The 17,900-nt window shown below is 38.9% G+C and overlaps 1 protein-coding gene across 1 annotated transcript; it reads left to right on the top strand.

The window, feature by feature from the left end:
* Positions 1-1,930: 1,930 nt before the first annotated feature.
* On the top strand, positions 1,931-8,954 carry LOC130028799 (killer cell lectin-like receptor subfamily B member 1). Its single transcript, XM_056119649.1, has 4 exons — positions 1,931-2,033; positions 3,369-3,470; positions 4,320-4,382; positions 8,776-8,954. Exons 1-4 carry the CDS (start codon positions 1,952-1,954, stop codon positions 8,952-8,954), a joined length of 426 nt encoding a protein of 141 aa, XP_055975624.1. The 5' UTR covers positions 1,931-1,951.
* Positions 8,955-17,900: the final 8,946 nt, after the last annotated feature.

Raw genomic sequence — 17,900 nt, 5'->3', positions numbered from 1 at the left:
ATAATTCTGGGAATAATACCAAGACTCAGTAAATGAATCTTGATGTCTCTTCATTAACTTTGTCTTCTTGAGTTTCAGCAAAGTTTATGGCTTGTAAGTCATCGCTGTTAAGTACATTCTTGAGCACTTTATTCTTTATCATCTAATTATTGTAGGTGAATCATTTTTATGTCTTTACAGATTGGATATTAGTATAATGCAGTGAAAAAACTGGTTCCTGTGTGTTGATATTGCATCCTGTGTTGACATGGCAGGAGATTTTAGAGCTTCTCAAAGCTCGCTTATCTTTGGCTCCTTCCATGTCTACCTAAAGAACTGCAGCACTGTGTGCTACTCAGCTCAGTTTTCAGTGGTTTCCAGATTTGGGCTGGAAAATCTGGTCCTGATTAAGCAAGATGGAAACTAACCAGCTCCTCAAGAAGACTCAAACATTCTACCATGATGCACACACCACCACTTCCTTTCTTTCTATTTTAAAGAAGAACTCTTGCTTTCCAGGATTTTTCTCTCTGAAATGTGTGGGACAGAGAGGCACCCACGAGTGAGAAAGGCGATAATGGCTGAACTCAATGCCAGGATTATCTTGCCCTGTGTTCGAATCCTCTCTTCCTTTCACAATTGCCCAGGGATCATTGCTTCTTGCTGGGCAGTATATTTTTTTCAGTTTTTTCAGATGTCGCTGTCAACCAGTGTCACTGTGGAAGAAGGAGGACAGGCCATTTCCTAGACTATCTGTTGTTACCTTGCTAATTTCACCTTTTCTCTTCTATTTTAAGCCCAGAGGACTCTCTGGTTCTCATGCTTCTTACATTTTTATCTTGTGCAAAATGACTTTTTTGGACCACACCAAGTGATGCTCGGAAATTACTCCTGACTCTACACTCAGGAATTACTCCAGACGGTGCTCAGGTGATCATATGGGATGCAAGGGATCAAACCTGGGTTGGTCACAGGCAAGACAAAAGCCCTACCCACTGTACTATTGCTCCGGCCCTTAAAATGATTTTCTTATCTCTGTCCCACCTTTTGTAACTGCATAACCATTACCTCATGTGTTACATTTTTTTTAAAAAAAGACTCACATAATTGTCTCAATCCACTTTTTGAAAAATATAATCTCATAAGATCAGCAATGAGTTATGGTCAAATGTGGCCTCTCCATATACTAGTCATCTCTTGGCTGTGATTGTTCTTTGCATTCAAAAGCAACTTGTACTTACCTATTTATCTGAACACATTAAGCCAGATAATTTAATGTCAAAATAAAATGTTTTGGTTTTTTGCTATACCTGACTTTGCTCTGGGCTTATTTGGGGCTCTATATTCAGGTATCACTTCTGAAGGCACTAAGTGACATTATTCAGTCAGGGATTAAACCCAGGTTAGTGGCACACAAGGCAAGTGACTAATCTGTTGTGTTCTTTCTCTTGCCTTCACCTCTGAAAATGTTAATATATATTATATGGGCATATAATTTCCCTGAATATAAACATGAAGTATAATACTGATTCCTACTATTTTTTTCTAAAACGACCTCTCAGTAAAAAGGTGATCAAATAAATCCATTCATTTATTAAGTATTCTGTGTCTTGGCTTCTGCATTTTGAGAAACCCAATAAATCGGCACTCTCGATGAACGTTTCTTTTTGCCTTGTCCTGACCTCAAGAAAGGAACTCAAAGTGATGGTTAGATAAACAAACAACAAATAAGCCCCACCAGAATTTTGTCGAAAAACACACCAGCTCATTAAGTGGTGCCCAGACATAATGGACACCCAAGAGGACTACATCATTAATTTATGGACAAAACACAGAGATAATGTTCGGGTGGGAGGGGATATCAAGTGAGAACAAAGAGTTTTAGACTGGGCACTTCCTTTCACTGATCTTGAGTCAGACAACTGGAGTGTGTCCTTGTAAGCAAGTTTAGTGCTATGTTTTTCTGTTTCCTATGGACCAGGTGATATATGCTGACTTAAACCTACGCAGGAATTCTGGCCTTGAAATTTCATCTCCATCTCCTCCTCCTCAGAGTAAGTGCTTTAATTTTTCTTTGCTCTTAGTACATCTCTCAGAGTTAGGTTTGTTCCTAAATTTATGAACTTAAACCATTGTTTCACAGGTGAGCAATATGGGCTGGAGCAATACTATAGTAGGTAGGGCTCTGCCTTTGCACGCGGCCTACCAGGGTTTGATCTCCAGCATCCCACATGGTTCCCCCAAGTTCACCAGGAGTAATCGCTGAGCAAAGAGCAAGTAGTAAGCCCTGACCACAGCTGGATGTGGTATGGCCCAAAAACAATAACTAAAAATAAAGATGATCAGCAATATTACATTAATATTTAAAAAGTCTAGCATAAATGCCTCTAGATACAATGTGCAAAAAAGCTCACACTTTTCAGATTTTTCTGTATTGATAGCACTGTTGAAAGTAAACTTTGCTTCTATTGATAAACCATATTGTTATGTATAAGTGACCTTATTTTAGAAAACTTTTGCTTACAAACACCTTTGAAACTACTAAAAGCTAAAAATTATAATTATAATAGATACGACATGTTATAAACCAAATAGGAACACAGGGGGCATTAGTATTATATGAGAGGTATAGAAACTATTCGCACACAACTTTAAGTAGAAAAATGGAAGTATACTTTATCAGAATAATTCCCATCAGAGTTAATATATCTTTGGAAGTTGTGGTCCAATGTTATTCAAGACTTTTATCAGTAGCTTCTGTTTTTTTTATTTCTTCTATGAAATTCAGGTTTTGAAAGATATCTAGAAGCAAAGAATCAATAAATTGGTTGATAAATTGGTAAAATGAGCATAAATGTGATTCATTTATTTTCATTAGTATACTTATTCTATTATATAAGTTAATTTCATTAATAATATTATTTTCATTAATATACTCTCTTAAGAATATGGTTATACTGTTTGCTATATAACTTCCGAGAAAACCAAAAGTTTGTGCTAGGGACAGAACCAAGGAAGAGGAGCTAGGCAAGTGCCTTAATCCCTGTACTGTCTTTTCGGCTTCTAAAGGCCTTTATTTTTTAGAGAATTTTCTTTGACTTATTTTCTACAATAATTTATGTGCTTCATTTTTGTGTACAACTCAAAAATACCTTCTTTCTATGTTTTTGATTCTTGGCGCAATTGTTCACGCATAAAAACCATAGGTATTTGATTCAATCAATGAGAAAGTTTTCAACTAGATCTAAGAATCATCTCGTGAGATGCAAAAGAAGACTGATAAATGTTGTAGACTGTGACCAGTTGTTTATTTTGATCCAAACAATCCTCTTTTTGAACCAGATGAGCACAAATGTGACATTAACCTATGACTTTTTTTTGCTTCTCAGATATCTGCCAAGGTTTGTGCAAGCACCAATTTCCACTAAAATTTGTCTGTGTTTTGGTTATTATTATTATTATCCTGTCTGCAATAGGGTTTAGTGTTTCAGGTAAGTGATTCAAGATCCTCTTTTTTAAAAGAATATTTACTCTACCACTGTCACAAATATTAGAGTATCAAAATATAATTTGGTCACCTAAACTTAAAGATCAATGAGATAAAACTAGAGGACGATTATTTAGTGACACTGAGAGCCTAACAGATTACAAACTTCAATCTTTCCTCTTTCTTCCTGATTGTTCTAATGTTCTCTATTATTTACATGTATTCCAAGAATATAAAAAATCACTAGGGTGATTGTAGGGCAGTCAGGGTGCTTGACTTGAACAAAGCCAACTCGAGATTGATTCCTAATACCACGAAAGGTCCTCACAGCCCTTTAAGAGTGATGTCTGCATGCAGAACCAGGAGTAACCCTAGGCACCACAAGGTATGTTCCCCCACCCCCACCCCCATCCTACAACAAAAGCAGAACAAAAACCCAGAAAACAAAACAGTTCCATTTTTTAAAAATATTTTCAGTTCCAAACTGCACCAAGAAATCTCTCCTGCAGGTGGGATAGGCATTATATATATAGTTATATATATTATATATATAGTCTCACATGGTAAACTACTATAAGCAATTTAAAAGTGTAACTGATGATTCAAAATTCTTTTATTAAGCAGAAGACATGAAACATGAAGAATTCTAGGTTTGCATGATTTCATTGGCCCCATGAATTTTTCTTGTTCCTCTATGCCATCTTTTAACGAGATCTTCTTAACTACAGTGCTATCACTATAATCTATTGTTCAAATTCAAGCTAAAGATCACTTATTTTCTGAAATTGATAAACATATTTATTTCACCCAGCATTGAAATATTTAATCATAATAACTTTTCCTTGTTTCTTAGTCATGTTAAGACAAAAATCATCAACAGAAAAACATGTTCCAGAGAGTAGGAAGAACACAACAGGTAATTCTGTGACTTGTGTTTCTTAAAAGGAGAAATTGGCACTTGGTGAATATCATGCACTTCTTTAATTTAGGGTCATAACAGTGCATAGTTAAGATGGTTCCAAATCTGTGATTTTCTGTTTGACAAAAGTGGGACATGCAAAGCTTGTATGAGATTTTGTGGGGTTCTATAAATGGCAGTAGTGACACTGTGAATTGTACATAAGCTGTGTGACTCCAGAGTCTATGATATTTTTGGTCAAAAGGGTGTTGTTGGGTGGAGGGGACACTTCCAAGTAGTGCTTAGAGAGCTTGAGGGCAAGATTTAGGAAAACTTGGCCAATAGAGTTGGTTGGATGATAAAGTGTTAAGGCCTGGCCATGAGGGACACGGATCATCCCATCTGTAGGTACATAGAGATCTCCTGGACCATACCCTCTGGTGTTCAGCGAACATGTGATTCCAGATGCTGATCAGGGCCTTGTATACGTACCCCTGGCTCCTGAACTGGCTCCTAGAACTCATAGAGCCTGTGATCCAACAGGTTTTGGTTTCTCATGAGAAGCAGCTGCCAGCATATTCAATAACTAAGAGTCAAGAATCAAGTTGAAAAGTAAATTTGGTTATAGTAAGATACTTGATGATTTTAATATACATAATAAAATACTTAAAATTGTCTGGATTAATGAATAGAACACAAACAAAATTAATTCTGGAGTAAGATTGCACACTGTTGAGACATTAATCTTGTCCCAGCAAGCAGTGTCTGTTTGTATAGACACTATGTTGAATGACTCTAAGAGAATGTATCACTTGTGTGCTCATTATCACTGTGGAAAAATTGTTTATTTTTTAATTATTTTATTTTATAAAGTAGTTCACAATATATGATTAAATTTAATATTCACACACCAATTCCACCACCACTACACATTCCCACCGCCATGTTTTCGATGTTTCCATCCCACACCCTGCCCCAAAGCAGAACCGAAATAATATATTTTGTATTGTTTATTATGAAAATTTTCTGAGAATGCTAGAAAAAAGTATCCTTCGAGGAAAGAGTGTCAGGCTTGTTGTATTTCACCCAGGGGCCATTAAGCCCTTCTATAAGAGATCACTAACATGTTGTTAAAGGTTGAGACTTGTGGGTTTTTTTATATATGTGTGTGTAAAAAAAATGTATATTTTTCTCTAAGATTGGTTGTCTCCTATTTTGACCCCTGCAAAATATGGTTGCAGTAATCCTGGAATATGGGTAGTGTATTTGGTTTGAAGTACACATGGGTGCATTTGAGGCCATGCGGTTCAGGAATGAATGCACTTTTGTGTGAGGCTCAGCCCAAGCATGTGGAGAGCGGCCGTAGTGTGGCAGTGGCTGAGTTGTAGAAGTTTTCAGCTGCCAGTTCTTGGTCTCTTGAGTGGGGAGGGGTCTTACCAGCCCCACTCCAGGACCCCCTGAGTGAAACAGCCTGGCATGAGGTCTGGTGGCATGATTATGAAGAGTGTCATGTTGCTCCCTTCCAGGAGAGAAGGTTGCACAATTTCTACTGAGGAAAAATTTTAAAAAACCTAGAAAATTCTTCAGGGAATGCTACACATTCACACACATCTCACACACTGACACACAATGATACAAACACATTATTTCACACACAGACACACGTTGATATACATATCTCATATATAGACACTGATACACACACATCTCACACACAGACACACACTGATACACACATATCTCTCACACAGATACACACGGATACACACATATCTCACACAGACACACACTGATAAAAAAGGTATGCACATATATATGCATGCATATGTATATATATATACATGCATAAAACCAAAAATCACAAAAAATAAAGATTGTTCTTGCCCAATGGATCGCATAAAATATATATGATATAATATGACAATTTGAGTATTTATGATTTTTTCCTCATGGTATATGTCATTAATTTTGCTAGAGACTTGTTGTTACTGTGTTTGACATATGGGCGAGATACTCTTGGTAGCTTGCCGGGCTCTCCGAGAGGGGCGGAGGAATCGAACCAGATTCACTGGGCTGGCTGCGCGCAAGGCAAACACCCTACCACTGTGCTATTGCTCCAGGAAAATGAAATGTTTTAGTTTTTCACTTTGTTTTTTTATAACAGTTAATAAGGTCATTTTATTTTTTAGTACCAAGTTATTTTTAATTTACTTTAATTTTTTCGTTCAGTTTAATTTTTCAGTTTAGTCATAAAATTACAAAGTCATCCATGGTTGGGTTGTTTTTCATTCTGAATGTGATGTGTTAGCAGAGAGCTGACTCAGTTTGTTCATAGATGTAGAGGCAGTCCTGGATGGGTACCAACTCATCTCTGAACCTCAAGGAAAACAAGGAAGGAGCCACTAAGTTCCTGCTTGGAGTGGAAAGTTCTCTTAGCAGTTAACTACATCAGCCACAAGGACAACCTTATCACAATTGATTTGCTCAGTCTGTGTGTTAGTCCTGTCTCCATGAATGCAGGAGAACTCTAACAATGTCTTAGAATGAATGAGTCAAACTCTCCTGTATCTAGAAAATGATGTTGCCTGTGCTGGAAGAAACAGGTTTCTTATGTTCTTGGAGGAAAGATTTAGTGAGGAGGTAAAGTTGCAATCTAAGGTTCCCGATGGACTGAAGGGTGGTGGTACCTTCAGCGCTGGAGAGACTGTACGGCAGGTAGGGCGCTTGCCTTGCACGAGGCCAACCAAGTTCAGTCCAAGGCACTACATATGGTCTTCAAACCAGAACCAAGAATAATTCCCAAGTTTTTTTTATTGCCTCTTTATATTTTGTATATTTATTTTTTAATTGAATCACCATGAGATACAGTTACAAAGATTGCATGTTTGAGTTTTAGTTATACAATGATCAACACCCATTAATCCACCAGTGCACATTTTCCACTACAAATGTTCCCAGTATCCCAAACACACACACATCCCACCCCACCCCTGCCTCTATGGCAGACAATTTCCCCTATGCTTTCTCTTTACTTTGGGCATTATGGTTTACAATACAGATACTGACTTTCCCGCACACATGTCTCATCCAGAGCAATCTCTCCAACCATCATTGACTTAGTGATCCCTTCTCTATTCCAGCTGCCTTCTCCCCCAGATCATGAGTCAGGTTAACAACCATAGTTCCCAAGTTTGAAGCTAGAAGTGACCCTTGAGCATTGCCATGTATATCCACAAACTAAAATAAAACAAAAAACAATGGTACCTGGAAAAGTGGATGTAGGCTCAGTTCCACTATGTCTCAGTTTTTTGTCTTTGTTGCAGAAAGAATTCAAGGACAAGACAGTGTAAGTAATAGGAGAGAGATTTATAAAAGAGATAGTACACACCTGATGTGGGGATGGAAGCACTCAAGGGGGAGTTACCAGATTTGGGAGGGAGGTCAAGGAGTTTTAAGGAGTGAGCTAAAGAGAAGAATATGCAAATGCAGGTAAGCAGGAGAAGCATGACAGGGGTGTGGCTAAAGTTTCAAATGTAATAAAGACTACATGCTTATTCATGTGTTGTATACATCATTAGCACATAATTATGCAACCAACGGAGGGGCAGCATGTAAGTTCATACATTTCTGGAGATTAAAGAGGAGAGAGGAGAAGCCGTGTCAGGGATCTCCTCACTGAGCCTGTCCTAGCAGCTGACTCTCTGTCAGGAAGTTGAAACCACCAACTTCTGCTGGGTTGCTCCTGGTTAGCCACCAGCCAGTCCTTCTTGCTCCCTGAGGTGGATTACCACACTGCCTCAGCTACAGCGGATGTTTTAACTGAACATTTTTTGAGTGGTTTTCCTACAGATGCCCACATCATAAGAGTGTGAGTGAGTTTAAGAAAAATCGGCAGGAGGTCTGTCTGACTCCCCCCACCAGATCCAACACTCTGCTCCATCAGCGTCTTCAATGGAAGTCATGGCTGCTCTCATTACTGATCATCTTCCTTATTCTAATATCCTACAGTTTCAATTATACTCTATATAAATGACCAATAATTTATAACTTTGATACAAGTTAAAAGTAAATCTCAAAACTCTAAACATCATAATAAAATCTTGAGTTTTATAAGAAATGTCTGAGGTGAAAACTAACTGTGGTGTATCACTAATGACTGCCCAGGTCCTGCAGACAGAACTTGCTGAGAGAGCTCAGTCCTTGCACATAGGAGTTCCTGAATTGCCTTTTGTTACTTTGTTTGTTAGTGTTCTTTAGTGTCACACTGAGCAAAGCTCAGGGACTTACTCCTGACTCTGTACTCAGGCATGACTCTTCGCAGCCTCGTGGGACCTTTTGCATGCCAGGTGGGTTGCATGCAAGACAAGTGCCCTAACCATACTTACTATATTTATTTCTTCTCTAATTTAAGAGAGGCCCCCTCTGTTAACTTGCACAGAACCGTGGAAACGACAAGGACAGAAATGCTTGACTTTTTCATCCACATCAGACTCTTGGAATACCAGTCAAACCCACTGTTCCAAAAAGGAATCCACATTACTGCTTATTCAAGATGCGAAGGAACTGGTAAATAATAAAATGAAGGACTAGAATAGAATTAGTTCTTGGGATATTTTGCTTTTTGTTTTTCTTTCTTTTTGGCATTTTGGGTCACATCCAGCATGCAAGGCAAATGCCATCTCTGCTGTGCAATTGTTCTGCCCCCTAGAATTAGTTCTTACTCCTAACTACATCAACACCTTTAGACCCTGCTAAAGACAGTGGAACTTTGATGTAAAGAATTTCTCACGCTAAGATACTAAAAAGAGAAGTAAGTAAATAATGGTGTTATTTTATGAATATAACCATTTAAATACAGAAAGATAAAGAAATTTCACAAAGGAGAAATAATACTTAGGTGAGTCGCACCTCCTGAGGCTTCTGGACTCTTTTCATCGTCCTCCCCTCGTGGTGGGGATTTGCGTTACTTCTTCATGTTGGTGTGGAGGTATGGAGACTGAGATGTTACATGAGATTGCTGGGTATGGGTAAACTACCTGCAGTGGTGAGCAGTCGCTGACCCAAAATCAGGGCACAGAGGTCACGCCCACTTCTGAATAGGCCACGCCCCCTAAAGGTATACTGGGGGGGGGGGGGATGAAGAGGACCTGGGCACAGCATTGGGGATGAACAGGAAGAGGCTCAGGGATGGTGAGCGTCCCAGGGTCCTAGAGGATGCCTGAGGCGTGGATGCAGGGAAATCCAAGTGCCTGGGTTCAAGTAAAGACTGACCTGTGGGATGAAGAAGACAGGGCACAGAGTTGGGGACGAAAACAAAGCACAAAGGAGAAATAATTCTGATGGTGAATTTAGAAAGACTTTATAGAGAAGTGGTGTCTGAATGAGTTTTTAGGTCATAAGCATATTTATGCTAACTATAGTAAAGTAAATTCAATATATTCTGTAAAGGCCCTCCCGTTGATCGTCGATTTGCTCGAGCGGGCCCAGTAACATCTCCATTGGAAACTTTGTTGTTACTGTGTTTGGCATATCGAATACTCTCGGTAGCTTGCCGGGCTCTCCGAGAGGGTCAGAGGAATCAAACTCGGGTCGGCCATGTTGGCCGCTTGTAAGGCGAATGCCCTACCGCTGTGCTATCGCTCCAGCCCTGAAATTCAATATATATACATTTCTTATTTAATTTAGAATGAGATACAAAGAACTATAAATGAGACAGGAATGGAATTTTGGATTGGATTAACATTTTCATCATCAGAGAAGAAGTGGAAATGGATTAATGATTCTTTTTTAAATCCTACTGGGTGAGTACTAGAGGAGTTATGCAAATATTCCACTTAGATTTACATGGAAAGATGGCAACATTGTTATTGAAGACTGAGTTTTCTCATTTTAATTAAGCTTAGAAATTTTCAAGAGGTTTAGAATAGGCTGAGCAGATCAGTGTTTCTTGTGTTCATTAAATATTTCATATGAAAAAATAAGTCCTTTATAATAATACTCTTTCATTTGTTTCATTTATTTATGTTAATGGATTCACTGTGAGATAGACCCTTACAAAGTTGTTCATGATTGAGTTTCAGTCATATTCCAACACCCATTCCTCCACCAGTGTACATTTCCCTGCACCAGTGTCCCTAAGTTCCTTTCCATCACCTCCCACTCTCACCCCTTACCTGCCTCTATGGCAGGTGTTTTTTTCTGTCCGTCTTTCTGTCTGTCTGCCTGTCTCTCTCTCTCTCCCCACATTTGTTTGTTTTAATTATTTACAGGATCCAAACCCTGTAGCACTGGGGACCTGGGACTACTCCCAGCTCTGCTCGACCCAGTGGTGCGGACCTAAGGGTCTCATGCTCAGGCCCAGTGATGAACACTAAGGCCCTGCAAAGCCCTGACCACTGGGTGTACACCTGGCAGTGATACACTGGGTAGGGCATGAAGTGCCAGGGATCAAACTCGGGACCTTGAACACACTGTACACATGTTTCACCAATTGAACTATTTTACATGTCTAATAGCATTTATTTATATTTAAAAGCATTTACTTATATTTGAAAAGTTGTTTAAGAGATAATGAATCTAATTTCTTTAAAAGGAAGACAATACATTCTTTAAAAATAAATTCTAATTGCAAACTACTTGGGATTTCTTCAGTAGCATTTTTCAAACCGTGAAGCATGGACTTTAGTGATGATAACCAGCATTGGAAAGCCAGGGATAAAAATTGGTGGTAAAACATTGGCTTTCATGAATGATTTAATATAATGCTATAAATTAGTGTTTATATAATTATATATAAATGGTTACAAATTTTGACCATTTAAACAATGAAAGTTCAAAAATTAAATATCAGAAAAGTTAGAGCAAAACCGAGAGAGAGAGAAACAGAGAAGAAATTGCCTACAATAGAAAGAGGATGGGAGAAGGAATGGGAGGGAAACTGGGGACATTGATGGTGGAAAATAGACACTGGTGGAGACATGGGTGATCGAACACTGTATGACTGAAACCCAGTCATGAACAGCTTTGTAAGGGTCTAAAATAGACTGATTCAATAAAAAAATAAAATAATAATGATAAAAGAAAAAAGGAAATAGAAAATCTCAGGAGCATATTCAAGTTTATGTAGCATGCAACAACTTATGAAATATTGAAAAGTATTAAATATATAAATACATGTTGAGTTAATGAGTCAGTACTGACATTATTTGAGTGTTATGCTAAGCTACTTTCTCTGACATTGTATGAATATTATACTGAACTACTTTCTTTTTTAAATTTTATTGAATAAATGTGAGATACATTTACAAGCTTTCATGTTTGAGTTACAATCATACAATGCTCAAACACCCATCCTTCCTCCAGTGCACGTTCCCCACCACCAATCTCCCCAGTATACCCCCCCTTTCCCACCCTACCCCTGCCTCCATGGCAGACAACATCCCACATACTCTCTCTCTACTTTCGGGCATTATGGTTTGCAACACAGATGCTAAGAAGCCATGACTTTTGGTCCTTTATCTACTTTCAACACATCTCCCATCCCAACCGATCCTTCCAACCATTATTTTCTTAGTAATCCCTTCTCTGTTCCAGCTGCCTTCTTCCCCCGCTCATGAGGCAGGCTTCAATGTATGGAACAATCTTCCTGGCCCTTGTGTCTCCCATCTTTGGATGTCAGTATCATGTTCTGTTATTTTATACTCCACAAATGAGTGCAGTCCTTCTATGTCTGTCCCTGTAATTCTGACTCATTTCACCTAGCAAGATATTCTCCATATATATTCACTCATGAGAAAATTTCATGACTTCATCTCTCGTAATAGCTGCATAGTATTCCATTGTGTAGATGTACCAAAGTTTCTTTAACCAGTCATCTGCTCTTTGGCACTAGGATTGTTTCAAGATTCTGGCCACTGTGAACTACTTTCTTAAATGCAAATCTCTAAGATAGAGGGTTTTTTGTTTGTTTGTTTTTTGCTTTTTGAGTCACACCCAGAGATGCACAGTGGTTACTACTGGCTCATGCACTCAGAAAATACTCATGGCAGTGCTTGGGGGACCATATGGGATGCTGGGAATCGAACACGGTTCAGTCACATGATAGGGTCGGCAAATGCCCTACCTGCTGTGCTATTCTCCAGCCCCAATAAAGGCTATTTTAAAGAGCTCTTATGAGCTAGAATCAATTTTTAAAAGACAAATATAGGCATATTTTTAAGCAAAAGTGATCCTGATATTGTATGCTTTCTGGGGATTCTTGTTTGTACTTTACTTCCTTATCAATTAAACTCTGGCAATAATATTTTTATGTTTTCATATAAAGTCAGGATTAATTTGGACCTATTAAATTTATTGTCTGAATATAAATTTTTATTATTTGGGTTCTCATAGATGTTCATCTTATTTACTTTCCAAATAAAATTGGATACCAGTATAGTCTCAATGAGTTCCAATATTGGTGAAGCAGATCTGAGAGGTTCAATTTAATATTCCATTTATTCTGGGGATTGAAATGATGTTTTGAAGTCCTGTGGAAAATAGTGCAATGGCTAAAGCATTTGGAATGCTCTCTGTCCCCCATCTGAACCCAAAGTCACATACCCACTACCCCAAGCTCAAAGCTCCCAGAGGGCAGTTCTTGCTGCAGACCTGGTGATTCCTAGCACTGTTGAGTTGAACAGCAGCATACTTGCAAACTGAAATGGTGTTTTGATAGAGATGGTAGTTATCAGGTAAACCTGGAAGGCATCAGATTATATAAGAAGAGTATTAGTTGAACTCTGCTCTTACTACTTAAGTATTCAACCCTGGTGTTCAGTTAACAAAAATACAGACGATGAAGCGAAGAGTTTTCTCAAGATTGCTTTGGAGACTGAATGAGATGCAGCCAGAGAAGCAGTCAGAGGTCTTTTCCAGGAGCCTTGAGCCATGAAGGGTTCCTGGAATGGAAGTCATGGCTTCAGCAAAATGAGCTCTAGGAAGTTACCTTGAAAATGGAAGAAAGGCTCAGGAGGTGGAGAGATCACAAATAGGGACTTGGCAATGGCCTAGTTAAGACAAGTTCTTTATGATACTGTGAAAGTCCATCATGTGTCTAACACCAGAAATGAATCTCACACTCATGCCATCCCCACACCAAACTCTAAACCTGCCTCTTCATTATTGTTTGTCCTCTTCTCCCACACTGCCTGCAGTGAGATACCAGATTCGTGCTTGATTGGGACTAATAAAAGACTGAAACTGACACCAACTAACCTTATGAGTGGAGGAAAAAGAAGCTCTGAGGACACAACATAGAAACAGAGCTTCTCTTGCTAGCTGAATCCCAGCTCTCTAGAATTGCATATCCACACCCCCGAGGTACTTGTTACATCACCAAGGTCACACTTTCTCTGACCATGTCACTCACATATGAATGATCTCCAATCATCACTGGTTTTTTCCTTTCATTTGCAAACACTGTGGCTGCTGAATTTAATGACTTTTTGCAAGTCAGGTTATAGTAGAATAAGGAGGTTCAGTTCCTAGTTTCCTAAGTTTTTCCTTTTATGTTTCTTACTATAGTGAACTTTCCCACAAAGATGAACTTGCAAATACCACACATTGACATAACCAGGACAGGAAAAAATTGTCCCATAGCCTTTGTGAATCTTCTCTTAGTTATGCTTGGGTAGTTAGCATCTCATGTTTCCTGAAAGTTGTCAGAGATACTATCTGGATGAGGAGAATTGTTTAAGGAAACCACAAACAGTTTTTTGTGAGAAAAGTGAAACTTCTCATGTCTTCTACAGCCTGAAAGTTTTTGGTGATGCTAGAGAAAACAGCTGTGCTACCATTACAAAAAAGAAAATTACATCTGAGAATTGCGATGCAGAAATTAAGTTTATCTGCCAAAAGGAATTATATCCTGTCAGCAATGAAGGAGTGAAGAAACATGTATCTCTCTAAGCATCCAATGATGTATTCAAAGAGAAGCAGACTAATTGGGAAAGGGGTTCTGTATTAAGAGTGGCGTCTGCAGTGGCATCATTGATCCCTTGGAGTCTCCAGTTCATCTCCAGTAAAAAATAAATGATTTATGATGTTTTTACATTCCCTATAATTGGTGATTTTTTATTCTATCATAAACTGGGTTATATCAGCACAGTGACAAGGACTTGAGAAGGGACTCAACTCTCCCATCATCCTGTTCTTTTCATTTTCTCACTACAATGTTTTCATTGGATGTCTTTTTCCTCTGTGTCCTAGACAAGTTGTAGAAAAGATGCTATCGAAGCTGTTATTCTAATGAACAATATGAGACATTTTTTTTCTCTGTAATTGAGGAAACAAAGTAATAAATGTGTTGATTATACAATATCTTCTCGTTGATGTTAACTACTTAAAATGTGCTACCTTTCTATGGACATCAAATGCAAGATAATATTGTACTTCAAACTTATAATAGAAAATTGCAAAATATATATACTTACTCCTACTGGGCCCACTCGAGCAAATCGATCAACAGCGGGAGGACAGTTACAGTGACTTCTATTATTTAGTATCAATTATATCTCTATTCAAGCTCCTATTATAATGAAAAAAAATATTATTTCTGTTTGAATCAGGATTATTTAATATTTTTGTAAATAATTTTTAAAAATTATGAAACTTTGCAGCCTTACGTCCTCCCTAACCCCAATCTGGAACAGTCCTCAAGTGCACACATATGTAAGAGACTTTCACAGTAAAACAAGTTCTCCACCCTAAGGTTAGGTGCTGTTGTTATCATTTGTTATTGTAGTATTGGAATTCTCAAATAACCTTCTGGTTTGGCAGAATTCTGCATAGGTCATCTTCAAAACTCAAAATGCAAAGATATAATTTTATGAGGAATACATGTTTAACCATATTCTGGGTGGATTTTAAAAATTAGTTTTAATGGAATATATTTGCTTAAAGTATTTGAGTTACTGTGTATTGACAATAAACTAATTGAAAATCAAATTTATGCCATGTGAAACCCACACACTGCTTCAGTCCAGCTCAGCATCCACAATTCCCTGCGCAGTCAATCTCCAGAACCATAGTTTCCTCACCATTTTCCAAACACAGGATGCATTTTTAATCTCATGATTAAATACAAGTTATCCCAAATCTTGAGACTTAAAAGTCCATCTCTATTCTTTGTTTTGAAATATTCTACCAATTAAAAAATTTTAATTAATTTTTTATTCATTTCTGAATTTTTTCTCATGTCGTTCTGTCTCACTTAATCACAAAATCACTTAACTTCCCGTTAGTCGTCGATTTGCTCGAGCGGGCGCCAGTAACGTCTCCATTTGTCCCTGTCGCGTGCTAGTGTTGCCCAATGGCATCTGTTCGCTCTGGGAACATGAAGGGCCTCAAACGAATCGTTCATGATCTTGACGAAGAAGTCTGACCATCTGGTAGGTGGGCGGCCACGCGGTCTTTTGACATCCCGTGGAATACAGTCGGTAACAGCTCTAGTCCAGCGGTCATCTTTAAATCTCATTACGTGACCAGCCCATCTGATTTTTGACACCTTGGCAAATGAGACAGCGTCCCTGATTCTTGGTCGGAACTCCGGATTTTTTCTCTCATTTGAGTGAAACATGATATTCCAAGCATAGCTCTTTCTATTCTTCTTTGGGAGACCTGAATAGTGTTCTCATCCTGTTTGCTTAGGGCCCAGGTCTCTGAGGCATATGTTAATGCAGGAAGAACAGTGGAATCAAAGAGATGTGCCCAGAGCCGGAGGTTCTTCGTCCTCTTAGCTATTTCTTTGACGTTCTTGAAGGCGTTCCAAGCTGCTCTTTTCCTCCTGCGCAGCTCGGGTGCCAGGTCATTTGTCATGTTGACCTCTCGACCTAGGTACACATAGCTGTTGCATTCGGAGATGGTCGTTCCGTTGAGAGCGAATGGGGCATCAGGAACGAGGCTGTTTCTCATGAACATTGTCTTCGTAAGATTCAGCTGTAGTCCTACCTTTCCACACTCACGGTCAAAGTCGGCCAGCATTTGTGCCGCTTGGCTGATGTTTGGTGTTATTAAAACAATGTCATCGGCAAAGCGGAGGTGGTGTAGTTGCCGACCATCTATCTTCACTCCCATTCCTTCCCATTCCAGTCGTCGCATGATGTTCTCGAGGGTGGCACTGAAGAGTTTCGGTGAAATGGTATCACCCTGCCGCACCCCTCTCTTGACATCAACGATCACTTCTTTGTAGAATGGTGAGATCCTGGTAGTGAATCCGCAATACAGCTCACGGAGGATCCTGATGTATTAGGCTTGAATGCCCTGATTGGCTAGGGCTTCAATGACCGCTTCTGTATCAACAGAATCTTTCTCACAAGAGTTACATTTTTTCCTCTACTCTGAAATGTAATTGAATTTCTTCAGTATGTCATAATTAGAAATTTTATCTTTTTAGAGATTTTTTTAAGTTTTATATATGCAAGGCTGGTATCACTTCTTCTTTGAATGGACTTGGACAAATACCAACATAGAGCAATGAGAGCAAGAAAAGTTCCAACATATCTTTATAGTCAGCTGGGAAGAGCAACCAGAATAGAAGAGCAACTATTTTTGTGGGAAGGATTCAGGACTCTATGAATCTATGAATTGTCATTTTGTTATTATTTTGGTTGGGGGGATAAGCAGGGTAGGAGGCAGGAATGAGGAGGCAGGAATGTCAGATATCACACCTAGTGCCCCATAGCACAGTAGCACTGTCCTCCCGTTGTTCATTGATTTTTCGTGCAGGCCCCAGTAACGTCTCCATCGTGAGACTTCTTTTAACTGTGTTTGGCATATTGAATACATCACGGGTGGCTTTCCAGGCTTTGCCGTGCAGGTAAGATACTCGTGGTAGCTTGATGAGCTCTCCAAGAGGGGAGGAGGAATCAAACCCGGCTTGGCCAGCCGGCTGAGTACAAGGCAAACACCCTACCGCTGTGCTATCACTCCAGCCCCATAATGTGAAGCAATATGGATCACTCAGAAAATACTTGTTTTGTCCCGGTGTGATAGCATCTTTATTTCTTTCCAAATGGTAAAATAAAAAAAATTACTTTGTTTATTTGATTTTATTTTGCTGCTACTACTACTACAATGACTACTACTGATTATTAATCCTTCTCCAGTGGGAATATGAGCTCCAGGAGAACAAGGACCTTCTTAGCTCTGTTGACCAATGAATGCCTGGTTTGGGCACATAGAGGATGCTCATTAAATATCTCCCAAATTAACTAAAGTTGAATCAAATTTGCTTCTCCAATAAGCCTAGTAGCTGGTTTTGGCTTGGGGTCTGTAACACAGATGGAGTGAGGTGGTCTTGGGACTGCCATTACTTCAAAAATCTTCCTTCTTCGTGTATATGCCCCTAGATTGCCTAGAAGCTCGGCATAGAAGCTGGCATGGTGTGGTTGTCCTGAAAATATCTTTATTTTCACATTTTAATAATAGAACTAGGATAGTACATAAACATTTAGGAGATGACCCAGTAACAGAGGTCAATGTTGAGTCACAAACGTT

This window comes from Sorex fumeus, unplaced genomic scaffold, assembly GCF_029834395.1.
Source record: "Sorex fumeus unplaced genomic scaffold, SorFum_2.1 ptg000003l, whole genome shotgun sequence".
NCBI classification, from domain to species: domain Eukaryota; kingdom Metazoa; phylum Chordata; class Mammalia; order Eulipotyphla; family Soricidae; genus Sorex; species Sorex fumeus.
Note: the sequence above shows the minus strand (reverse complement) of the source record. Positions and strands in the feature narration are given on the sequence as shown.